Source organism: Sarcophilus harrisii, chromosome 3 (genome assembly GCF_902635505.1).
Source record: "Sarcophilus harrisii chromosome 3, mSarHar1.11, whole genome shotgun sequence".
Lineage (NCBI taxonomy): Eukaryota > Metazoa > Chordata > Mammalia > Dasyuromorphia > Dasyuridae > Sarcophilus > Sarcophilus harrisii.
In genome coordinates this window covers 194,334,162-194,361,407 of record NC_045428.1, presented here as the reverse complement: position 1 = coordinate 194,361,407, position 27,246 = coordinate 194,334,162, and the positions used below count along the sequence as shown (strand labels likewise).

At 34.0% G+C, this 27,246-nt stretch overlaps 1 protein-coding gene across 3 annotated transcripts in view; it reads left to right on the top strand.

The window, feature by feature from the left end:
* The window catches only part of NHS (NHS actin remodeling regulator), a 449,010-nt gene that overhangs the window by 417,930 nt on the left and 3,834 nt on the right, over positions 1-27,246 (top strand). For 2 of the 3 annotated variants that reach the window (XM_031958933.1, XM_031958935.1), the window contains exons 4-8: positions 15,198-15,260; positions 17,169-17,361; positions 20,199-20,330; positions 21,414-24,392; positions 24,700-24,823. In XM_031958933.1, the coding sequence (XP_031814793.1) occupies positions 15,198-15,260; positions 17,169-17,361; positions 20,199-20,330; positions 21,414-24,392; positions 24,700-24,823 (3,491 nt within the window). The remainder of the gene's footprint in view (positions 1-15,197; positions 15,261-17,168; positions 17,362-20,198; positions 20,331-21,413; positions 24,393-24,699; positions 24,824-27,246) is intronic. The other variant, XM_031958934.1, reaches the window with a different exon arrangement.

The following is a 27,246-nucleotide window of genomic DNA, read 5'->3' as shown; positions in this document are numbered from 1 at the left end:
TTGTTCTAAATAGCATTGCTCACAAAGCATTGGAATCATCAGATTAAAAAACTGTTGTGTTTGGAGAAATTATTCAAGTTATAAAAAATAATTATATGGTGTAATTAGGGAAATTGGATATGAATTACATTGTTCATCAGGATTCAAACTAATATAATTACAAACTCATTGTTGAAGAAATTAAATTCTAAACCCTAAATTCTAAACTCTAAGCTAGGTTTGGCTTGTCCACTGGTAAATCAAGTTGACCAAAGATTTATCAGGTGGATTGGTGATAAGAAGGGTCATGGAGGTGAAACACCCAAGATCATTAGGAAAGAGATATTGTAGGAGAACTGTAGGAGCAGAAGTAATGGAGATGATTCCCTACTGTCATTTATTAATCAAGCTTCTCTGGAATTATAGATAGTGAAAGGGGCAGAGGATTGGCAGGAGATAAGAGAGAAGTTAGTTTTTATATCTGCTGGCTAGAATATTTCTCCATGATTCAATTTTGGTCCTTACTAAGGAAGTATTCTCCATTTCTTTGTTAAATAATTGCTAAAAGATGACAGCAGGAACTCAGTGAGATGTAGTATTATACCTTGGTTAGGATGTTGATCCTGGACTGGACTCAACTGGAGTGGAAGAGCTGATTCAAATCCTACTTCTACTATTTGTTAGTCTCATAGCTTCTTGAACCTAGTAATACCTAAAGTGCCTAACTCATAGGTTTATCATGAGCCTTAAATGTGATCGTTTATGTAAAGCACTTTAAAAACCTACAGGGCTATGTAAATATTGATGCTTTTGCTATCTGGAAAGGAAAAGTGAGGTAGAAAAGGAGGAAGAATTCTGTGAAAGCAGAAAAATCTCTTCCTTTACATAAATTATCTTTACATTTACTAATTTCTTATCATATTTGCTTTGATGAGATCAAGATTTCTGTCTTCTATCACTTCCTTATGTATTTTACAGAATTACCAACAGTATATGTAAGCTTTATCTAGGGCAACTAGTTGAGAATAGGTGGATGGACATCAGTAACTCCTAATTTCAACTTCTCTAGTGGTTGGTTAGACTTTCCTCATTGTCTGTTCCCTTTTGTCTGGCACCAAAAATCTGATGCACATTTAGACCAAAGGTATTATAAATTCCAGTATTTTTTAGGCTTCTAGTCCAGACCTTGGATCTAGGAAAACAATGCCTACCAAGAAGGGCCGGGCCCCCTTCTTAATATCACTAAAAGTGACTGATGACCATTTGCACCAGTGTGTAAGAAAGCCCAAGAACCCCAGGAATAATTGTGCTTCTCCTCACCCAAGGAGCTCTGCTTAAAGTACAGCCACCACAGCCATCTTCCAGAAGATAAACTTTTTAGAAAAGGGACCTATCATTGCCACTACCATCAAAATCATCAGCTGTTCAACTGCCACCAATAAATAAGCTCAAGAATCTTCAAAATAGTAGTACTCCCTCACTGTCCTGCTCAGACCATCATCCACTATGGTTATGATGCAAAAAAGCAACCCTTGTGAAAAGCAATCTGGCATCTGTCTCTGTAAGTACTTAAGCCTCCACTTTCTTGAAGCTTCAGAAGAGAGAGTCCTCAATTCCAAAGCCCTGGAACATTTTCAAACATTTCATTATCAGAAGTGTTGTTTTTTTTTTTTTTTTCAATGAAATTGACCCTTAAAGCACATACATTGCTCTCTCCCTTATTGCTGTACTCTAAGACCATGGAATATTTCCATTTGATTTGCAGCTTTATATGTTGTCTCCTTTCGCATTAGAATGCCAGCTACTTGAAATCAGGGATTGTCTTCCTTTTCTTCTTCTATCACCTTTGCTTAGAACAGTGCTTTGCCCATAGTAGGCTCATAATAAATACTTTTGCATTCATTCATGTTTCACTTCTATTCTTCTGGAGCTGAAATAGACAAGGAAAAGAAAAACTATCCTTATTTCAATGGAAGTGATAGTAGGTGAATCAAATATGTATAACCCTGCAATTCCATGTTCCCTGGTAGCAGAAAGTAGGAAGAAGGGACCAGAGGAGCAAGCAAAAGATAAGATTAATGACTTGGAGAGTATGGAATCTCTAATCAAATCCTATTTGGATGTGTTATTATGGCATAGATCATCTGATTTTGTCAATTCTTTGTGGGTTCAGTATAAACTCTTTCAGGTTCTACCAAACTAGAAAGATCACAAGTATGGAACCAATGTGAACCACGTGGCCATTGTCCAAGTTTAGAAAGATTCATCAACAGGGGCTTGGCTACCAATTGATGAATTTTTGACCACAGAAATTCACAAAGAACATCTACTAAGGCATGAAAGAAATGTAAACTGCATCATTGCAGGGAATAACCAAAATGGTAAAATAATGAAATCTTGAACCAATTTTATGAAAGATGATTTTATTAAGAACACTGAAAGGAAAGGAACTTATTAAGGCCAGTATGTAGAGTCCATTTGTAAATTTTCATCTAGATAGGAGTTTCCCATAAAATAGACTAAAAATTTAATCTGGGATTTAAAAAAACAAAATAATGTTTTTATTGAGTCAAAAATAAATAAAGGATATATATTTATATATATTGTATATATATAAATATATATAAATGATATTATACTAATGGTTGGGTTTGAAGGCAAAATATTTTTTGACTAAAAAATGGGATACTATTTAATGAATGAATGAAAAGCATTTTATTTTGCACTTGCCATATGTCAAGCATTGTGCTAAGTGATGGGGACATGAATATAAATGTAAGACGCTTCCAACTATCAATGACATATGAAGGGCATATAGCAAAGGATGTTATCCTGAAAACATAATTACTAGAAAAGTACTTGGCTTGCCCATGGTCACACAGGTAGCATTAGCTATGGACAATGAATCCAGTAATTCCTGATTCCGAGTCATGTCCTACAACTACCCCAGAACACTGTATGCACAGAAAAACTGATTTAGCAACTGTCAAAAGAATTCCAAGCCCTGGATAATTATACATTCAGTTGATTCAATTCATTCATTCAACAGGTAATATTCTACATCAAAAAGGTTATATCTGCACTCTTTAAGAAGTTTACATTCTATTGCGAGGATGTTACCTGTAAACTAATAAATACAAAATATATTCCAAATGAATACAAAGTTATTTGAAGTGGTACTTGCAGTCTTGGGGAATTAGAAAATAGTGCCTGATCCAAGCTTTGAAGGAAGCTAGGGATTCTAATTGGAGATAAAGAAGGAATGCATTCCAAGCATGGTCTAGAGACAGGAGATGGAATGTTGTATACAGCAGACCGATTTAGTTGGAATGAAGAGTATGTGAAGGGGAATAATATGAAAAAAAGCCAGATAATGTGATTGTTGTTGTTCAGTCATTTCAATAATGTCCAATACTTTGTGACCCTATTTGGGCTTTTTCTTAGCAGATACTGGAGTGGTTTACCATTTCCTTTTCCAACTGATTTTCAGATGATGAAACTGAGACAAACAGGATTAAATTACTTGCTCAGGGTCACACAGTATTTGAGGCCAAATTTGAACTTAGGTCTTCTTGACTCCCGACCCAATGCTTTATTCACTGTACTACCTAATTGCCCCAGAAGCAGAATAAAGGGGTTATCAGAGAAGTTTGTGTTTTATCCTAGAAGTAAAAGGGAGACACTGAAACTTTTTAAGCTTACAAGTGATATAGTCAGACCTATATTTTATACTGTTCAATAAAATAATTTAGTCAGTTTCTTGGCATTCATGGCAATGGATTTTTTTTTTTTAAGTTAATAGCCTTTTATTTACAGGATATATACATGGGTAACTTTACAGCATTAACAATTGCCAAACCTCTTGTTCCAATTTTTCACCTCTTACCCCCCCAACCCCTCCCCTACATGGCAGGATGACGAGTAGATGTTAAATATATTAAAATATAACTTAGATACACAATAAGTATACATGACCAAAACGTTATTTTGCTGTACAAAAAGAATCAGACTCTGAAATATTGTACAATTAGCTTGTGAAGGAAATAAAAAATGCAGGTGTGCATAAATATAGGGATTGGGAATTCAATGTAATGGTGTTTAGTCATCTCCCAGAGTTCTTTTTCTGGGCATAGCTAGTTCAGTTCATTACTGCTCCATTAGAAATGATTCGGTTGATCTCGTTGCTGAGGATGGCCTGGTCCATCAGAACTGGTCATCATATAGTATTGTTGTTGAAGTATATAATGATCTCCTGGTCCTGCTCATTTCACTCAGCATCAGTTCGTGTAAGTCTCTCCAGGCCTTTCTGAAATCATCCTGTTGGTCATTTCTTACAGAACAGTAATATTCCATAATATTCATATACCACAATTTATTCAGCCATTCTCCAACTGATGGACATCCATTCAGTTTCCAGTTTTTAGCCACTACAAAAAGGGCTGCCACAAACATTCGTGCACATACAGGTCCCTTTCCCTTCTTTATAATCTCTTTGGGATATAATCCCAGTAGTAACACTGCTGGATCAAAGGGTATGCACAGTTTGATAACTTTTTGAGCATAGTTCCAAACTACTCTCAAAATGGTTGGATTCGTTCACAACTCCACCAACAATGCATCAATGTCCCAGTTTTCCGCATCCCCTCAACAATCATCATTATTTTTCCTGTCATCTTAGCCAATCTGACAGGTGTGTAGTGGTATCTTAGAGTTGTCTTAATTTGCATTTCTCTGATTAATAATGACTTGGAGCATCTTTTCATATGACTAGAAATAGTTTCAATTTCTTCATCTGAGAATTGTCTGTTCATATCCTTTGACCATTTTTCAATTGGAGAATGGCTTGATTTTTTATAAATTAGAGTTAATTCTCTATATATTTTGGAAATGAGGCCTTTATCAGAACCTTTGACTGTAAAAATATTTTCCCAGTTTATTGCTTCCCTTCTAATCTTGTCTGCATTAGTTTTGTTTGTACAAAAACTTTTCAGTTTGGTATAATCGAAATTTTCTATTTTGTGATCAGTAATGATCTCTAGTTCTGCTTTGGTCATAAAGACCTTCCCCTTCCACAGGTCTGAGAGGTAAACTATCCTGTGTTCCTCTAATTTATTAATAATTTCATTCTTTATGCCTAGGTCATGAACCCATTTTGACCTTATCTTGGTGTACGGCGTTAAGTATGGATCAATGCCTAGTTTCTGCCATATTAGTTTCCAATTTTCCCAACAATTTTTATCAAACAGTAAGTTCTTATCCCAAAAGCTGGGCATGGCAATGGATTTAACATGCATACCCAGATGAATTTGGGAAGATATGGCCTCTATTTTATGGAGGATTACAAAATGCATACTGTTATATAAACCTTATTTTAGGCAAACCCAACTTGTGAAAATATGGATTTATTTATTTTTTTATTATAGCTTTTTTTTTTACAAGATATATGCATGGATAATTTTTCAGCATTGACAATTGCAAGACCTTTTGTTCTAACTTTTCCCCTCCTTCCCTTCACCCCTTCCCCCAGATGGCAGGTTGACCAATACATGTTAAATATGTTAAAGGATAAGTTAAATACAATATAAGTATACATGTCCAAACAGTTATTTTGCTGTATAAAAAGAATCAGACTTTGAAATATTGTACCATTAGCCTGGGAAGGAAATCAAAAATGCAGGTAGACAAAAATAGTGGTTCATAGTCATCTCTCAGAGTTCTTTCACTGTGTGTAGCTGGTTCAATTCATTACTGCTCTATTGTTGAAGAGGACCACGTCCATCAGAATTGATCATCATATAGTATTGTTGAAGTATATAATGATTTCCTGGTCCTGCTCATTTCACTCAGCATCAGTTCATGTAAGTCTCTCCTGGCCTTTCTGAAATCATCCTGTTGGTCATTTCTTACCGAACAATAATATTCCATAATATTCATATACCACAATTTATTCAGCCATTCTCCAATTGATGGGCATCCATTCGTTTTCCAGTTTCTAGCCACTACAAACAGGGCTGCCACAAACATTCTTGTACATACAGGTCTCTTTCCCTTCTTTAAAATCTCTTTGGGATATAAGCCCAGTAGTAACACTGCTGGATCAAAGGTTATGGACAGTTTGATAACTTTTTGAGCACAGTTCCAAATCATTCTCCAGAATGGCTGGATATATTCACAGTTCCACCAACAATGCATCAGTGTCCTAGTTTTCCGAAATCCCCTCCAGCATTCCGCATTATCTTTCCCTGTCATTCTAGCTAATCTGGCAGGTGTGTAGTGGTATCTCAGAGTTGTCTTAATTTGCATTTCTCTGATTAATAATGACTTGGAGCATCTTTTCATATGACTAGAAATAGTTTCAATTTCTTCATCTGAGAATTGTCTGTTCATATCCTTTGACCATTTATTAATTGGAGAATGGTTTGATTTCTTATAAATTAGAGTCAGTTCTCTATATATTTTGGAAATAAGACCTTTATCAGAACCTTTGACTGTAAAACTGTTTTCCCAGTTTATTGCTTCCCTTCTAATCTTGTCTGCATTAGTTTTGTTTGTACAAAACCTTTTCAATTTGATAAAATCAAAGTTTTCTATTTTGTGATCAATAATGATCTCTAGTTCCTCTTTGGTCATAAATTCCTTCCTCTTCCACAGGTCTGAGAGGTAGACCATATTATGTTCTTCTAATTTATTTATAATCTCATTCTTTATGCCTAGGTCATGAACCCATTTTGACCTTATCTTGGTATACAGTGTTAAGTGTGGGTCAATGCCTAGTTTCTGCTATACTAGTTTTCAATTTTCCTAGCAATTTTTGTCAAACAGTGAGTTCTTATCCCAAAAATTTTTGAGTTTGTCAAACACTAGAGTATTAAAGTTATTGACTGTTTTGTCCTTTGAACCTAACCTATTCCACTGATCAACTAATTCTTAGCCAATACCAAATGGTTTTGGTAACTGCTGCTTTATAAAGCATATATTATATGCTTTTTATTTTTATATATTTATTATAATATAATTTTAGATCTGGTACAGCTTGGCCACCTTCATTTGATTTTTTTTTCATTAATTCCCTTGAAATTCTTGACCTTTTGTTCTTTCAGATTAATTTTGTTGTTATTTTTTTCTAGGTCATTAAAATAGTTTCTTGGGAGTCTGATTGGCATAGCACTAAATAAATAGATTAGTTTAGGTAGTATTGTCATCTTTATTATATTTACTCGCCCTATCCAAGAGCATTTAATATTTTTCCAATTGTAACCAATCAGACTTAATTTGTGTGGAAAGTGTTTTGTAGTTTTGCTCATAAAGTTTCTGATTTTCCCTAGGCAGATAGATTCCTAAGTATTTTATACTGTCAGTAGTTACTTTAAATGGAATTTCTCTTTATAACTCTAACTGTTGGATTTTGTTAGTGATATATAAGAATGCTGATGACTTCTGTGGGTTTACTTTGTATCCTGCAACTTTGCTAAAGGTGTGGATTATTTGGGGTTCTCTAAAGTATATCATCATATCATCAGCAAAGAGTGATAATTTGGTTTCCTCATTAGCTACTCTAATTCCTTTAATCTCTTTCTCAAATCTTATTGCCAAAGCTAGCATTTCTAATACAATATTGAATAGTAATGGTGATAGTGGGCAACCTTGTTTCACTCCTGATCTTATTGGGAATGGTTGCAGTTTCTCCCCATTACATATGATGTTTACTGATGGTTTTAAATAGATGCTACTGATTATTTTAAGGAAAAGTCCATTCATTCCTATATTCTCAAGTGTTTTTATTAGTAATGGATGTTGGATTTTATCAAATGCTTTTTCTGTATCTATTGAGATGATCATATAGTTTTTGTTAATTTGGTTATTGATATAGTCAATTTTGCTAATAGTTTTCCTAATATTGAACCAGCCCTGAATTCCTGGTATAAATCCTACTTGATCATGGTATATTATCCTGGGCATGATTTTCTGTAGTCTTTTTGCGAATATCTTATTTAAGATTTTAGCATCAATATTCATTAGGGAGATTGGTCTATAATTTTCTTTTTTTGTTTTCAATCTACCTGGTTTAGGTATCAGTATTATGTCTGTGTCATAAAAGGAATTTGGTAGAACTCCTTCCTTCCCTATTTTTTTCAAATAGTTTATATAGCATTGGGGCTAATTGTTCTTTAAATGTTTGGTAGAATTCACATGTAAATCCATCTTGTCCTGGAGATTTTTTCTTAGGGAGTTGGTTAATAGCTTGTTCTATTTCTTTTTCCGAAATGGGACTATTTAAGCAATTTACTTCCTCCTCTGTTAATCTGGGAAACCTACATTTTTGCAGGTAGTCATCCATTTCACTTAGGTTATCAAATTTATTGGCATAAAGTTGGGTAAAGTAACTCCTTATTATTGCTCTAATTTCCTCTTCATTGGTGGAAAGTTCTCCCTTTTCATTTTTAAGACTAAGAATTTTATTTTCCTCTTTCCTTTTTCTAATCAGATTTACCAAAGATTTATCTGTTTTATTGGTTTTTTCATAAAACCAACTCTTAGTTTTATTTATTAATTCAATAGTTTTTTTTTACTTTCAATATTATTAATTCCTCCTTTTAATTTTAGAATTTCAAGTTTAGTATTTGATTGAGGGTTTTTGATTTGGTCTTTTTCTAGCTTTTTAAGTTGCAAGCCCAATTCATTGATCTTCTCTTTCTCTATTTTATTCAAGTAAGACTCTAAAGGTATAAAATTTCCCCTTATTATCACTTTGGCTGCATTCCACAAATTTTGGTATGATGTCTCACCATTGTCATTATCTTGAGTGAAATTATTAATTGTATCTATAATTTGCTATTTCACCCAATCATTCTTTAAGATGAGATTATTTAGTTTCCAATTACTTTTTGGTCTATTTACCCCTAACTTTTCATTCAATGTAGTTTTTATTGCATCATGATCTGAAAAGAAAGCATTTACTATTTCTGCCTTCCTGCATTTAATTTTGAGGTCTTTATGTCTTAATATATGGTCAGTTTTTGTGTAGGTTCCATGAACTGCTGAGAAGAAAGCATACTCCTTTCTGTCACCATTAAGTTTTCTCCAGAGATCTATCATACCTAATTTTTCTAATATTCTATTTACCTCTTCAATTTCTTTCTTATTTGTTTTGTGGTTTGATTTATCTAATTCTGAGAATGCAAGGTTGAGATCTCCCACTATTATAGTTTTGCTATTTCTTCTTGCAACTTTCTTAACTTCTCTTTTAGGAAATTAGATGCTATAGCACTTGGTGCATATATGTTTAGTATTGATATTGCTTTATTGTCTATGCTACCCTTTAGGAAGATATTGTTTCCTTCCTTATCTCTTTTAATTAGATCAATTTTTGTTTTTGCTTGATCTGAGATAAGGATGGCTATCCCTGGTTTTTTGACTTCACCTGAAACATAATAGATTCTGATCCAGCCTTTTATGTTTACTCTGTATGTATCTCCCTGCTTTAAATGTGTTTCCTATAGACAACATATTATTGTGTTCTGACTTTTGATCCAGTCTGCTATCCATCTCTGCTTTATGGGAGAGTTCATCCCATTCACATTTACAGTTAAAATTATTAATTCTGTGTTTCCTGCCATCTTATTATCCCCAAATTATGCTTTTCTTTTTCTTGCCCCCTCCTTTACCCCCTTTCCCAGTATTAAACTTATGGACAACACTTGCATCACACAGCTCTCCCTCTTTAGCATCCCTCTCTCCCCCCTTTGAATCCCTTCCCCTTTCTTGTACCCTTCCCTTATTACTCTTTTCCTTTTCCCTTTCCCTTTTCCTCTCCCACCTTTTAATGGGTGAGAGAAGTTTCTCTGTAAAACAAATATGTCATTTATTTTCGTTTTGAGCCAACTCTAATGAGAGTAAGGTTCACACAATGTTCCTCCCCCTCTCTAAATTCCCTCTTCATGGGATGTAATTTCCTACTTTTTATCTTCCCTTTTTCCTTTTTCTGATACTATCCCTTTTCCATTTCTACTTACCTTTTTTATGTTATATCAGTGAAATCCAATTATACATGTACTCTTTATCTATGTCCACAACAGATATACAGTTCTCAAGAGTTCTTTTTACTTTTTTTCTGCTTCTCTTTAGTTCTATGGTTGGAGATCAAATTTTTTGTTTAGATCTGGTTTTTTTCCTTAGAAACAAATGGAATTCATCTGTTTCATTAAATGTCCATCTTCTTCTATGGAAGAAAATGCTCAGCTTAGCTGGGTAGTTTATTCTTGGCTGCATTCCAAGTTCTTTTGCCTTTGAGAATAATAAATTCCAGGCCCTTTAATCCTTTAATGTGGAAGCAGCCAAATCTTGAGTGATTCTTATTGTGGCACCTTGGTATTTTGAATTGTTTTTTTCTGGCTGCTTGTAATTTTTTTTGTTAGTTTGATAGTTCTGAAATTTTGCCACAATATTCCTTGGAGTTTTTAATTTTAGGATCTTTTTCAGAAGGTGTTCGATGAATTCTTTCAATGCCTATTTTACTTTCTGATCTTATTACGTCTGGGCAGTTCTCTTTGATGGTTTCTTGTAAAATAGTATCTAGGCTCTTTTTTTCAATCATAATTTTCAGGAAGTCCAATGATCCTCACTCATATTATCTCTCCTAGATTTATTTTCCAGGTCTGTTGTTTTTCCAAGTAGATATTTAACATTTTTCCTAGTTTTTCTTTCTTTTTTTTTTTTTTTTTTTTTTTTTTTTTTTTTTTTTTTTTTTTTTTTTTTTTTGGTTTTGCTTGACTGATTCTTGATGTCTCAAGGAATCATTCATTTCTATTTGTTCAGTTCTGATTTTTAATGAGTTATTTTCTTCATTAACTTTTTTAAAATTTCTTTTTGTATATGTCCAATTGAGTTTTTAAATGAGTTGTTTAGCTCTATGGAGTTTGAAAATATGGATTTAAACAAAATATAAATTAAGGGATGATTGTTAACCTTATACAAAAATCATTTTTTTATAACTCAAATAGTATTTCATTAAATTTAAAATATAATTAGATTTGTAAAATCTAACTCAATAGTATTTCATTAAATTTAAAATATAATTAGATTTGCAAAATTTTTATTAACATATTACTTCTTAGTACTATAACTTTTTTTTATTAAAAAGTTACGTATGTGATATGATTTAAGGAATGCCCAGCTTTGAGGAATAAGGAATCAGTAATCCTATTGTCTTCTGTAGATCACTACTAGGAAAAAAAAATGTTCTGTTCTTAGACCTACATTTTAAGAATGACAGTAACAAACTGGAATGCCAGAGAGGAAAGAATCAAGGATAGTTAAGAACCTTTAGTCCAAGTTATGTGAAAATAAATTGTAGGAATTCAAGTATTTGGATTGGGAAAGAAAAGGCCTAGGAAGGATATGAAAGCTGTCTTCTAGTTTGGAAAGTCTATTGTGTGGAAGATAGATTAGACATTCTATTTGTTCTTGGAGGTTAAAACCAAGAGACAGTTTGCTAACATAACTAATATAACAAGAAATACTATACCAGAAAAATCATATCAGAAAGGAAAAAGAATGAAAAAGAAAACAAAAAGCAAGCAAACAACAACAAAAAAGTTAAAGTACTATGTTGTGATCTATACTCAGTACTCACAGTCCTTTCTCTGGGTGCAAATGGCTCTCTCCATCACAAGACTATTGGAACTGGCCTGAATCATCTTTCTGTTGAAAGTCATGTCCATCAGAGTTGATTATCACATAATCTTGTTGCTGTGTACAATGTTCTCTTGGTTGTATTCACTTCACTTATCATCAGGTCATGTAAATCTTTCCAGACCTTTATGAAATCAGCCTGCTTATCATTTCTTATAGAATAATAATAATCCATAACATTCATATGCCATACTTTATTTAGCCATTTCCCAACTAATGGGCATGTACTCAGTTTCCAGTTCTATGCCACTACAAAAAAAGCTGCTACAAACATTTTTGCACATGTGGGTCCTTTTCCCTTTTTCATGATCTTTTTGAGATACAAGTCCAGTAAAAACAGTGCTAGATCAAAAGGTAGGCCCAGTTTGATAGCCTTTTGGGAATAGTTTCCACTGCTCTCCAGAATGGTTGGATCAGTTCACAACTCCACCAACAATGTATTAGTGTCCTAGTTTTCCCATGTCCCCTCCAACATTCATCTCCTGTCATCTTATCTAACCTGAGAGGTATGTAGTGGTACCTTAGAGTTGTCTTAATTTGCATTTCTAAATCAATAGTGATTTAGAGCATTTTTTCATGATTAGAAATGGTTTTAATTTCTTCATCTGAAAATTGTTTATATTCTTCAACCATTTATTAAATGGCTTGTATTCTGATAAATTTGAGTCAATTTTCTATATGTTTTAAAAAATAAGGCCTTTATCAGAATCCTTGGATGTAAAAATTTCCCCCAGTTTTCTGCTTCCCTTCTAATCTTAATCTGCATTGGTTTTGCTATACAAAAACTTTTAAACTTAATATGTACAAAATTATCCATTTTGCATTTCATAATGTACTCTAGTTCTTCTTTGGCCATAAAGTCTTTTCTTCTCTACAGATCTGAGAGGTAGACTACCCTTTGTTCTTCTAATTTGCTTGTAGTATCATTCTTTATGTCTAAATCATAAACACATTTCTACTTTATCTTGGTGTTGGTCAATATCTAGTTTCTGCCATCCTAATTTCCAATTTTCCTAGCAATTTTTTTTCAAATAGTGAGTTTTTAGCTCAGAATCTGTGGTCTTTGGGGTTTATTAAACTCTACATTACTATAATCATTGACTATTGTATCTTGTGAATCTAACCTATTCTACTGATCAACTTTCCTACTTATTAGTAACAAATGGTTTTAATGCCTACTGCTTTATAATATAGTTTAAGATCTGGCACAGCTAGACTACCTTCATTTGCATTTTTTTCATTAATTCTCTTGAAATTCTTGGCTTTTTGTTATTCCAGATGAACTTTGTTATTATTTTTCTAGCTCTGTAAAATAATTTCTTGGGATGGTAAATGTGTAAGAGTAGTTCAGACATTATGCTTTGTGAGGTCAAGATTGTAAAAAGTAACTACCACATTGGATGAAGTGTGGGAGGGCAAGGAATGAGGGAACAGTTTATGGAAATGGCATTTAAGTTGATTGATAGGGAAATGGAAAAGAGAGGTTTAGAGGAAGAGGAAAGATAGAGAAAAGATAGTATCACAGATAGAATGAACAGTATGAACAAAGTCATGGAGACCAAATAATCTATTATTTAATTATAGCAATCGATTATAGTCAGTCAATAATAAACATATTAAGCATCTTCCAGGCATTAATATTAAGCATAGGGATATAAAAAGAGACAAAAGACAATTCCTGCCCTCAAGAAGCTTTTAGTCTTATGGAGGTCACAACATGCAAATAAATATTTAAAAAAGAAAATTCAAACTATATATAGGATAAATAGGAAATAATGAACAAAGAAGTTATTAGATTAAAAGGGGCTGGGGAAAGGCTTCAAGTAATAATGGTCTTTTAGTTGGAACTTACAGGAAGCTAAAGAGGTCAACAAGTGGATTAGAGAAGAGAGAGCATTCCAGACATGGGAGAAAAAAAAAATCCCTAGAATTGAAAGATGGAATGTCTTGTTCATGAAATAGCCAGGAGGCCAATGTCAGTGGATTGAAGGAATAAGATGTAAAAAGTCTGGAAAGATAAGGGGAGGTTAGGTTATGAAGAGCTTTGAATGCCAAAGAGAAAACTTTGTATTTGATCCTGTAGTTTATTGATGGGGGAGTAGATAAAATGATTGGGCCTGCTTTAGGAATATTACTTTCGTGGCTGAATAGAAGATAGAGTTGAATTGGGAGCAACTTGAGATAGAGCCACTATAGGCTATTGCAGTAGCCCAAGACTAAAGTAATGAGGGTCTGCACCAGAAGGTTAGTAGTATCAGAAGAGAGAAGGGAATACATTTGAGAAATGTCACTAAGGTTGAAATTGACAGGCTTTGGCAATAAGTTGGATAAGGAAGATTTCAGGATGACTTTTAGGTTTCAAGTCTGGAAGGCTGACTTCTTCAATGATAGGGAGAAGATAGGAAGGTTTATGGGGGAAAATAATGAGTTCTGTTTTGAACAAATGGAGTTTAATGTGTTTAAAGGTATCTAATAGGCTATTGGAGATAAGAAATTGAAGACAAGGCATACTTTGACCTGTTAGAGAAACACACATCATAGAAAATTATTTAAATCTGATTCAGGTTTAATGGACTTAAGGAAATATCTGTTTTGTTTTCAGTAATTACTGAGCCAATTCTGTCAGTTAGAATTTTGAGAACTGGAAGGAATTAAGCCTTAAAATAGCTAAGAGTAACATAATTCTGCAACAAGTTCAAGAAAACTCAGATATAGCATACTGTAGAGCATTCCTGTTGCTTTTAAAGGCTTTAGAAAAGTGTCATTGCTGGGTTAAGTTTTTTGTTTAACTTTTATCTATACTGTGGTACCTCAGTAGAGTGAGAAGAACCATTGGATTTTGAGACAGCTGAGCAGGGTTCAAATCCCAGCTCCATTTACTACTTTGTGATGTTGGACAACTCACTTTTTACTCTGTGCATTTCAATTTCCTCATCTATAAAATGAGGATCTTGGGTACATACATTTCTTCCAATTTTAAATACTAAAAGAGAATAACCTGAGATTATGAGCTATGTTTCATCTGAAGATATTGAACCAATCCATCACTCTGTGTTTTCCTTTCCATATTGTAATGATTGGTGTCATACTCAGATGCAAAGTTCAGCTAATATGGTATTTAAGAACTTCAATTCTATGTGTTGCCTGTAACATCTGAAAAAAAAAACAATTAGCAGATTATTCTCTAAATATAATCTATGAAATATATGGATTCTGAGCAAGCCAGATGCAAACATTATTGACCAAATAATCCACAGAAGAAAAACATTCAAGAAATCAAAGAAATGATTCAATCTTTCCAAAATTATCTAATTATCATTTAGTTAAAAGGTTTGGCTTTTTTTTTTGATTGTATATAAAATTTCTCAGGTGCAAAGGGAGGACATTTAATTAGTAATTCTCACTAAAAATTTCTCATAGTAGCAGACCCATTTATTAATGTCATACTTAGCTTAATGAGAACACTTTATGTTAATATATGTTGCTAAATTTTTCCCTTTTTTTTTTCTTAAATTTCATATTTATAGTTTCACAGCACCCGCTCATCTTCCCCCATTGAGTGTTGTCACATGACCCCTTGGAGTAGAAAGGTATTGGACACCCTGCATTCCTCATAGCCCTATCTCTTTATTCACTGTCTTCCTATTGTCACTTTAATTCTTGCTTCTCTCCTTTTAACTTTCATGCAAAATCCTTTTAACTAGATGTCTGCAAAAATTTTATCAATCAAAAAAAGTGATGCTGTCCTATTCTACATAAATAAAATACAGGAAAGAGACTTGGATGACTTTTTTTTTTCATTACTTTCTGAGTAGATCTTAAGGACTGGCCCAGGATAAGCCAAGATTTGATGCTGTCTTTAGATATTACAGTTTATAAGGAAACAAAGTTCTGATTTGCCTTATGGTTACCAGACCTGAAAGAGTTTAATTTCTCAAAATGAAATCTGAACAAAAGGATTCCCTGGCCAGTTGTCCCTGTCACTTCTACATAAAAAGCATATTTGGCTGAGTACTAGCCAGGTCCCAATTCTTTCTTTGTTTCCTATAGTCCATTGTTATTCAAGGAAGGAACCAACAACAAAATGTGGTCTCTGTGGGTTTTTTTTTTTAAACATACAAACTTTTTTTTCTTTTTGGAAGTAACCTAGGAAACAGTCTTTTGTGCTGGAAGTTTATTTGTGCTATTCATTTGGCTGGGAATCTGCACAAAAGCTGAAGAGAGAAAGTAGGTTGCAAATGTTTCACTAAAACATACATGGAGAAAAAAATTTTTTCCCTCAAAAGGAGAATGTGTTTGGTATGTGTTGGGGTCTTTGCAGAAACCTCTGACAACGTAAGTGAACACTGCAAGCTAGTTTATAGAAGTGACTTTGTATTATGATCTTTAATACTTTTAGTTGGTTTAAGAAATGTTCTTTTATAAAGATGCAAACCCTCCAATACAATGAAAATGAAACTTCTTTCTAAGTGTTAGGAAGAAACCTGACAAAAAGAAGAAAATCATTGTATTCTAATACCAAATGGACTATTATTAATGTTCCTTGGAAAGAAGAGGAGGGAGAAATGCACTTATATTATTCCATGTCCCTCTCAAAAATAAAATAAGACACAGCTATAAAAACAATCAATCCAAAACAGGAAACTTCTTAGTAATTTGGTCTGTGAACCTAACCAGAAAGCAAATTATAATGTATAAATTAGGCAGAAAAGTATCCTAAGGCAAAACTTCTAGTAGTCATTTGCACAGAAAATATTGAAAATTGTAAGGGACCAAATTGGAGAGTTTTATTTTTCTTCTCAATTTAACAAAGAAACATCTGAATATTTTCTCCTAACAACATTATATTTTTTATTCCAATAGATAAAAAAAATTCTTAAATTATACTTGAGTGAAGTGTACAATTCCAACATCATATTAATTCTTGAGATTATTAATAACACCCAAATTGTACTCCCATAATTAATTTAAACCAGTATTTAATCTGGCCCCTTGGATTTTGTTGCCTGTTCATTCTCATAGTGCTTTCTTAGAATAGCAGCCTAGTTTTTCCAGCCCCTGGTCTAAACATTTTCCATAGGCACTCAGCATCCACTTATCTTTGGGCCCTAGTCTATCTGGATGTTCCACTAACTTTGAATAATAATTTATGACTATATTACTATCTTCAATAGGTAGTATATAATTAATTTTTCATCTGAAGCTTTGGTACTTTGGGTTGCATATTTTCACCTTCTAATATTTTCTTGAAACTTTAATCTGCTGTAAAAAGCATGTGTATTTAGGAGATTTATTTTGTCCTTTCAAGGTGCTTGACTATTGAACTAATACTCTAAATCTCTGATATATCTCATAATTATTCTTCTTCGTCCTCTTCTTTCTCCTGAAAACTAATAATTGTACTCTCTTATGTTTCTTGGTATTAATGAAATAAAATCTTTTGTAATATGTAATTGTGTTTAAATTGTAATAATTGAATTTAATGTATTCATTTACAGTCTCATCTCCCAGAGGACGAAGATACAGATGTCATGTTAGGACAGAGGCCGAAAAATCCAATACATAATATCCCTTCAACACTGGATAAGCAAACCAATTGGAGCAAAGCCCTACCTCTCCCAACACCAGAGGAGAAAATGAAACAAGATGCCCAAGTGATTTCTTCCTGTATTATCCCCATCAATGTCACTGGTACAGTTCTCTTATGTTGCTTTTACTTAATACAAGAACATTCAGGTCAGAATATTTTGTGGTGAATATGATCTGTTTTGGCCTGTTATAAGTGTCCAACCAACAAAAACTGATGTAGTAATAAAATTAGATTAGCAGTTTTACCATTACAACCCAGAAGATGTTCAATATAGATTTTTTTATTTGATCTAATATCAATGTGCATATGTTACAGTGTATCAACTGTTATGTAAATTATAAACAGTTCCTATTCAGTTAGGGGTGGGGATGGGAAGGGGGTAGAGAGAAACATCACAAAATAGTTCTTTGCTAATAAGCTGAATGAAATAATTGAGAAAGCTGTAGTGGTTAATCATATGACAAAAATGTATATCACAGAAAGTTAAAAGGAGAAAACAAGTTTTTGCAAGTAAAGATGATGTAGACCTCCTATAAAATCTGTTTTCATGTTGCCCAGATAAAGGTAGGATTACATTTGCTTTCTTTTGAAGCCCCTTATGGAGTGCTGCATTAGATTCCCTCCAAAGAATTTTGTTTATTATATGTGAAGGTTGAATTCTTTTCCAAAACTTCAAATCCTGTTTTTCTTTTACTTTTCCTTTTTACCTTTTTGAATGAATGGTTGACTCAAAGAAAAGTCTTTTGAGAGTTCTTCAGTGGCAGTTTTAAATTCCAGAGTTGAATATGATTATCTGAATGGAAAGCTTTTTAAAATACTCAAACTTTCTAACAGAAAATAAATGCTCCTTTCCATTGTGTTCCTCTTCCCCTTTTAAACTTCAGTAATGGTTACAGTTTCACAGTACAATAAAAGACCTCTAGAGGCTATATTTTTGTTCTGGTGGCATGTAACTAAGAGTTACTAATATGTAACTAAGAGTAACTAAGGGTCATGGCATGATGCCCTGAGACAACCAGGAAGTGACTAACCATCAGTTCCATAGATAGTATACAAATCTCTCTCTCTCTCTCTCTCTCTCTCTCTCTCTCTCTCTCTCTCTTTCTCCCTCCCTTCTTCCCCCCAATATCCCCTTCTTCCCTCTTAGAGCTAGTTTTCTTGGTGACTTTTCTATTCTTCCTGCACAGCTTTGAGGAAAATGAATACTCCCAAGAATATGCACTTACCTAATTTTTTTTTAGTAATCTTAATAGGATATATCAGGAGGCTTTAGCTGCTAAAAAGGATCAATCACAGTGACCTCTTATACTAACATACAGCTTTTAAAATTTCTAAACTGATAGAATCACCAGCTTCCATTAATGGAAGTATGTTTTTTTTTTTAAGTAAAAGTACTAATTAGCCCTTATTTCCAAATACAGCACTATGAATATGTATGTCTTCTTTCTTTGACTTAACAAATATAGGAAAATTGATTTTTAGGAGTTAATTGTCTAAAGCTTAGGTTATATATGCCATTATAAACTTCAAGAAACAACTTTTTGTAAGAAAGTTATTTTAAAATATTTAACATGATTGTATAATGTAAAAATATGGATTGTATAATTATGTTTTCTACAATTTAAAAATGAGCACAGGAAGTTAACCAGAAAGGATTTTCATTTTCTTTGATTTTTGAATTGCAGGATTAATATCCCGCAAGACTGTATAAACCACTTCCTCCAGTGCTGAATCTAGAATCAAGAACACCTGTCTCAAATACTTGCTAGCTATGTGATTCTGTGCATGTCACTTGAATTCCCTGGATTTCAGGTTCTTATTTAAAAAAATAAGGGAATATATTCTAATGACCTTCGTGGTCCTTTCCTGCTCTAAATCCGTGGTTCCCATTTGTTATATAACAATGGATTTTCAAACTGAGCGCTTAGTAGTCACTATTGACAGCCATGATATTGATACTACTTCAGTGTATAATACAAACAAATAGAAAAAAAAGAGCAGAATCCTGCGCTTCTTCTAGTCTTGAATACAATTGATGAAGTGACTAAATTCCAATCCATAATATTATGGCTATGTGGCCAAAAACACTTTGAAAAATCCATGGTGCATGCTTTGTTGACAGATTTTCATTCTTCACTTCTTATACAGAAACTAGACACACATAATATTTAGTTTAAGTATTCAAAGGGCTTTGTTTGTTTTTGAAAAATATACCTTCCTAACTTTGGAACCCAATTTTAAATCTGGCAAAATAGACAGATTCTTCTTTATAAGTTCCCTATTTTTTTCTGCTTTTTGTAACTCTTAATATTTATTAGCTATAAAAAGCCACACCCAAAAAAAAAAATCTGTCAATTTTGAAAGATGGAAATAACACAAAAGAAATTTATTTATTCACAAAATCCCCCATATTACTGCTTTTCCTCCCAATGTCAATGTAAGGGGTGAGGGAAGAGGAAAACAATTTTACAAAGATTCTTTTAGTGAAAAAATGGGTCAGGATATGTTAGCTGAACTGTTCCAGGTTAACATCTTGGCTACTGCTATTCTCTGAAAAGGTGTCAGCATCAGAGAGTAAAGAAATAGACCAATAAATAGCAGTGATTAAAGGGGGTGGTGAGCTTTTAAAGATTCACTTATTTTCTCTCTTCTATCCCCTCCCCCATTTAGTTTTCTTTTCTTTTGTTCCATTTTCCTTTTTAGGTTCTGTTACTTTTGGCAGTGTAAGCTGCTGAGGGAAACTGCATTTAAAAGTAAAGATTCACATACTGCAGCATAATTTAAATAAGAGCTAAATAAGGGCTCCCTTATATTTTCTCACAGCTTTAATCCAAACTCTTTACTTATACTTCCAATCAATAAATATCACTGTGTTCCAACCAAATGAAAATTTGTTTACCATTTCTAAAGGCTAATGAAACCTGTTGGTGGGTTGCAGGTGTTGGTTTTGACAGAGAGGCTAGTATACGCTGCTCTCTTGTTCATTCACAATCTGTACTACAGCGGAGAAGAAAACTGAGGAGGCGGAAAACCATCTCTGGCATCCCCAGAAGAGTGCAGCAAGAAATAGGTGTAGTATAAATAAAAATGTTAATGATTAACATTATAACTGCCTTTCATTGCTGACATATGAAGAGATACTTTACTTTTCAGTGGCTTCCTCTGAAAATGTTGAAGTTTTTGTAATTGTAGAGTTTTGCAAAGATCATATTGTTTTACTGTTGCTGTTTTTTTATATTAATTAAACTAGACTACTTTATTCATATGAAACCTATTTGATTGTGAAGGTGGGGTTTTACTGAGTAAAATAAATAGATGTATTCAATCATTACATTTAAATCTAATTAATTATTTTTTAAAGCTATTTTTGTTACATTCGTGACATTAAAAGGAACTAGGTTCAGTAAACTTTTTTTTTCTTATAAATTGAGTATATTCAGATGGGGTATGAGACTGTTCTTCAAGAAACTAAACTATCAAAAAATATTCAACTTTTTACTTTCAAAATTCTTTTAAGCATTAACAATGACCTAGTTAAAAAACTATGAGGAAACTTTCTACCTTACCTACTCAGTTTATTTAGTACCTTTTCCTCTTGGTTTCTTTATTATGAAGCCAATTACCTAGAACAAAATTTTAGTTCTTTACATATTCGTTTGCCTTTGAATCCTGTAGTTCTGATTTGTTTAATAAATAGCATTTGGGAATTTGGGACCAACTGATAGGATGAAATGAAGAAGAGTCATGTGATAGAGATAAAATATATTCTACTTTAAAAAATATATTAAATGCCAATATTCAGTTAGAATATTGCAAAAGGACATGGTATGAAAGAATGGGGGAAAAAGTTTATAAAAAAATTTGAAAACTATGGTTTTTTTCCTAAGAATAAATTTTTAAGTTTCCCTTGACAAATTTGAATCTTTCACGTAATTTTATGTATAGAATAATTCTTTTGAGGAAAATAAAATATGGTATATAAAAATAATTAGGCTCAAAATTCAGTTATTTATTTAATAATTAATTGGGGGGTTCATTTAAAAAGAGGGTCCCAAAGTTCTAATATGATAATAAAATTGGGGGCGCTACTCAAAGGAAAATCATTTGTTTGCATATGTTTGAAGTATCTCACTGTGCTTTACATGTGTCCTAGATTCTGATGAATCACCAGTGGCCAGGGAGCGGAATGTGATCGTGCATGCAAATCCAGACTTCTCCAGTAACATCAATAGGAGGTCGGGGACCAAGGACTCTGAATGCCAGACTGAGGAAATTCTTATTGCTGCTCCATCCAGAAGGAGAATCAGAGCTCAGAGGGGCCAAAGTATTGTAGCTTCTCTTTCTCACTCTGCTGGCAACATTTCAGTGTTGGCAGACAACGGCAACACAATGTTTACTACTGTGGCAAGCAGCCGCGTTCGATCACGGAGTCTTCCCCGTGAGGGTGCTAGAGGCAGTGATACTGAGCATAACATTGGTGCTAAACCCTCAGCCTATGAAGAGGAGAGTTTTATAGACAACAAGGAAAGGATACCAAATAAGGATACAGATGCCATGAGTAGCCAAGATTCACAGGAACACCAGCCCCCCTTGGGATTAACCTGTTCTCAACACTTCCACAGCCCCCAGCACAAGTTAAATGAAAGAGGGAGGTCAAGATTGTCAAGGATGGCTGATTCTGGGAGCTGTGACATTTCATCCAATTCAGATACCTTTGGGAGCCCAATCCACTCCATCTCCACAGCTGGAGTTCTTCTTAGCAGCCACATGGATCAGAAGGATGATCACCAGTCGTCCAGTGGCAACTGGAGTGGGAGCAGCTCCACATGCCCCTCACAAACATCAGAAACCATGCCTCCTGCTGCTTCTCCTCCACTGACTGGCTCTTCGCACTGTGATTCTGAGTTGTCATTGAATATAGCTCCTAATGTCAATGAAGACTCCAGTGTCTTTGTGACAGAAAACTATAATGATCATATGGATAAAGTAAGAGGCCACAGGGCAAGCTCCTTTACTTCCACTGTTGCAGACCTGTTAGATGATCCCAACAACAGTAATATGAGTGACAGTGAATGGAACTACCTGCATCACCATCATGATGCCTCATGCCGCCAGGATTTTAGCCCTGAGCATCCTAAGGCTGACAGCTTGGGCTGTCCAAGCTTTACAAGTATGGCCACTTATGATAGCTTTCTGGAAAAATCACCATCTGACAAAGCAGATACTAGCTCTCATTTTTCAGTGGATACTGAGGGATATTATACCTCCATGCACTTTGACTGTGGTCTCAAAGGTAATAAGAGTTATATGTGCCACTATGCAGCCACAGGTCCTGAGAGTAGCCAGGGCACTGGTGTTCCTCCTACCTTCTCAGATTATACCTGGCAAGACTATCTAGATCAAAGGAGGCATGGAAGGCCAAGCATCTCTTTCAGGAAACCAAAGGCAAAGCCAGCCCCACCAAAACGCAGTTCATCTTTGAGGAAGTCTGAAGGAAGTGTAGACATTCCTGAGAAGAAAGAACCAAAGATAAGCAGTGGGCAGCACCTGCCTCACAGTTCCAGGGAAATGAAATTGCCTCTTGAGTTCTCTAACACACCTTCTCGAATAGAAAGTGTTGGATTATCCAACAAACAAGAACATTCCTGGATGAACCAGAGTGACCATGGAATAAAGGAGTCTCATTTGGACACTACAGATATTCCATCATTCAAAGATGAAGGTGCTGAATCAACTCACTATGCAGATCTTTGGCTTCTAAATGACCTGAAAACAAATGATCCTTATAGATCTTTATCCAATTCTAGCACAGCTACAGGTACCACAGTCATTGAATGCATCAAATCACCAGAGAGTTCTGAATCACAAACATCCCAGTCTGAATCCAGAGCTACTACTCCATCCCTTCCTTCTGTTGACAATGAGTTTAAATTAGCTTCACCAGAGAAGCTGGCTGGCTTAGCATCACCATCAAGTGGATATTCAAGTCAGTCGGAAACACCAACATCTTCTTTCCCCACAGCTTTCTTTTCTGGACCATTGTCTCCAGGAGGTAGTAAGAGAAAGCCAAAAGTCCCAGAAAGGAAATCCTCCCTTCAACACCCATCTCCAAAAGATGGAACTGTATCTTTAAGCAAAGATCTTGAACTTCCAATTATACCTCCTACTCATCTTGACCTAAGTGCTCTTCATAATGTCTTGAACAAACCCTATCACAACAGACATGCATTGCATGCATTTACTAATTGTAAGCAGAATTTGGTGGGAGAAACACTAAACTCTACTCCCTTATCATCCCTTGCAATTACACCCATGGTCCTAAAATCTGTTAATCTTAGGTCAGTTAATAAGTCTGATGAAGTGAAACAAAAGGACAATGATAATACAGAACTACCTTTTTTACAAGAATCTGCTGTCACAATGGCTGCCTTGTCTCCAAGCAAAACAAGGCCACACATAGCTAAGAAATCAATATCACACCAGTATTCCACGGAAGATATCATTTTGTCCTTTATTGATTCATCTCCAGTAGATATGGACCCTGATAAAATGCATTTAGAAAAAAATTCAGTTTTGAGAATGAAGAATCATTGTGATCAAGAAACTGTAGGTACCACTAAGAACTCAGCTAATAACAATCTTCTAGAGACTAAAGCCACAAAGGACCAAATATCAATAGTCAGGGACCCTTTTCCAGAACACGTCCCAGGGATAAACTGTGATGTCTCTATAGAACGATTTCAGAGAGGTTCTAATGGCAAAATATCAACTCAAGCTACTAGGCAAGACGGCAGTATTGAGCAGGTACAGAAGGCGTTCTCTGTAGATGGGGAGAACATTGTACAAGCTATAACTGGGGATGAAATCTCATCCCTGTCTCTGTCTGATTCATCAACCAGAGCAGCAACAGACATGGATAGCCAACTTAAGCATCACCTTGTTATGAGCCACCACCATGACAAAGTGCCTGGGCATAGTTGCTATGAATCAGAGCTAACCACTGTAAATTCACTCAGTGAAAAGTGTTCTGAGCAGGAAAGTGATACTGCATCAGGTATTTCTACCAAAAGTGCCTCTGATGACCGAAGGACAGAGGAGATAAGAGCAAGTACAGATGAGGTTTCATTGAAAGGTGAGTTGTTGAGTAGCTTGGATCTCAGTGGCAAGCAATTATCATATTCTCTAGATTTAATTTTTGCTTACCCAACTTTAAAAAAAAATCCCTATGATACTTAATATTTCCTTCCCTGGATTATTTTCACTTATTTTTTTAATATCAAACTTTGTCATTGAGAAATTGAATACTGATCATAATATCATGCAGACTACTTGACAGATAAATTCTTTTGCTCACTATGATAAAATGAATCATGATCCTACCTGTTTTGTCAAGATGTTAGGGGTTTTCTTCATTAGAATGTTTTTCTATTCTTTTAAAGAATCTTCACCAAGTGATGACTCCATCATTTCACCATTTAGTGAAGACTGTCAGACTGATGATGATGTTTTTGTGTCTCCAAACAAACCTCGAACAACTGAGGATCTCTTTGCAGTCATTCACAGGTGAGACAGTCTAATCTCTGAAGATCTATATCTCTGAAGATTAAAATATATGAGAGTCTCTGGAGAGACTTAGAACAACCAAGAAAGGATTTCTTTTTAATTGACTTCAAAATCCTTTATAGATGTTGCTCCATCTACAAAATGAAGGGACAAAGCCAGATGTCCTCTCAGATCCCTTCAAGCTTAACAAGATTATGACTGAGTTGCACAATATAAATCTTTATGTAAAATTGGCCCTTCCTACAAAGACTTTTTGGCTTCTCCCCAATGACTATAAAAGTGAATCTAGCTTTTTAATCAGAAAATGTGATCAGATTGCCTAGAGAGGTTTACTTGTGACAGTTCCAATTTAGTTTCTGATATACCCACTAACTTTAAAATTTACATTTTTATATATCTATTGAAATTAAAAATGATTAATATTTCTGACCACATTCAAAACAATAATTATAGTAATAAGGGCAGAAGAGAAATTAACCCATAAAGAGAATGTAAATACAAAGCATGCATGAATTTCTTACTACTTTGTATCTTACAATATTCTATAAGGTGATCACATTTTCTTGACATTGGGAGTGCCTAGAAAATCTTGGCTATATAGTAACTCCTTTTCTTTGTCTAAAGGGCAGGTTCTATAATAATGGCATCATTTATATACAGATGAAATCAATTGTCACCAATCAGGGAGAGCATTGTGCCATAGTGGAAAGATCACTACTCTAGAAGTTTGGAGAAAATCCTGGTTCTATCATGAATTAACTTTGTGACAACATCAAACTTTTGCCTATAAAATATGCATATTTGGTTGGACTAGTTCATTAATGTTACTTTTCAGTTCTAAAACACCTGATTCTGGGTGTATTATATTTCCTGTAAGGGCAAGGAATTTTGGATTTTAGTTGATTCTTCTACACAATTCTGTCTATTCTTTTTATGACTAGAAACTTTTATTTACATGACAACCATGTAACATCTATGATAACAAAAGATGAAAATCAAAGTTCACATAGGAAAGAAATCTATGTTCATGGTATTGATGCAGTGTGCTAACAAATTGGCAATTTACCAACGAGAAGTGATTTTGCTCTTTGTGAAGAGGGCCAATTGGCCTAGCTAAAGGTATAAAATTTAAATCCACACAGTATCTAGTACAATGCCTTTTACATAGTAGTTGCTCAAGAAATATTTACTGAATTATTATATTCATTATATTCAAGATGCAGTCCAAAACAGAAATATAGTTATCCTTTCCATATCATAGGGAGTTAGAGATGTGCCCCTTTCCCCTTACAATCTGGAAAATATACATAAAAATTTTTGCCCCTCGGTACCAGAGAAGAAATCTGTACCAGAGAAATTAAAAGACAAAACATGTTGATACAATTATATAATACTATACATATATATTTTGCATTTCTGATTTCCTAAACTTTTTTGTGTTATCTGCTGGCCTTCATATGTTATCTGTGGCTTCCACAAAACTCCTTTAAAAATTCCCATTTAATTTCTTATGTTGACCCATGACATATTTAAACTGATGGGGAAAGTCTTGATGTTGAAGGGATACCTGTAATCATATTCATGAAATCAGCTAGATCTTTTTAGCCAATATGTAATTCCATCTCCAATAGCATATATCATATTTTCCAAAGTTTTCAAGGTATCCATATTAACAATGCATTTAATTAATGCATTAGTATTGTTGAAAGTGCCAGGCATGGCCATGTCTTGAATAAAATCAACATCAACTGTAAATGTGCCAATATCACCATAAATAGGTTTTTTAGGTCTGAGTTACCTGTCATTTAAAAAATATGCAATATAAGCATTTGAAAAACATCTTTCCTCAAATCTTGCTAAAAGTAACTAAACTAACTCAGATTATTGTTTGATAAGATAATTAATTATACTTAGATGAACTGGTGATTTGCCAAAAAAAAAAAAAAAAAAAAAAAAGAATCCATTTGGAGAAGGGGATATGCGGAAATGTCATAGATGACTAGGTTGAATTAATAATAATCTCATACTATAACTTTATATATATGCATATATGTACTATAATCTCATAATAACATTCATATTTATAGCACTTTAAGGGTTACAAAGTACTTGATACACATCATCTCATTTAATCTTCACAACAGCTCTGATAGGAAGTACTACATACAAGTATCATTGTTCCCATGTTAAAGATGGAAAACTAAGCCATAGAGTAGCTACTTGCTCATCACCACACAGCTAATAAATGTCAGAATATAGATAACTCCTGACTCTAAAACTAGTGCTTTTTTTTTTTGCTAATATGTGCTCCTGCCTCCCCATTTATATAATACATCCTCTCACTTTTACCTTTAAAGTGTGGTTATAGATCTAGAAATTATATATACCCTAGTTAGAGCATATGGTGGATATAATTTAGTAAG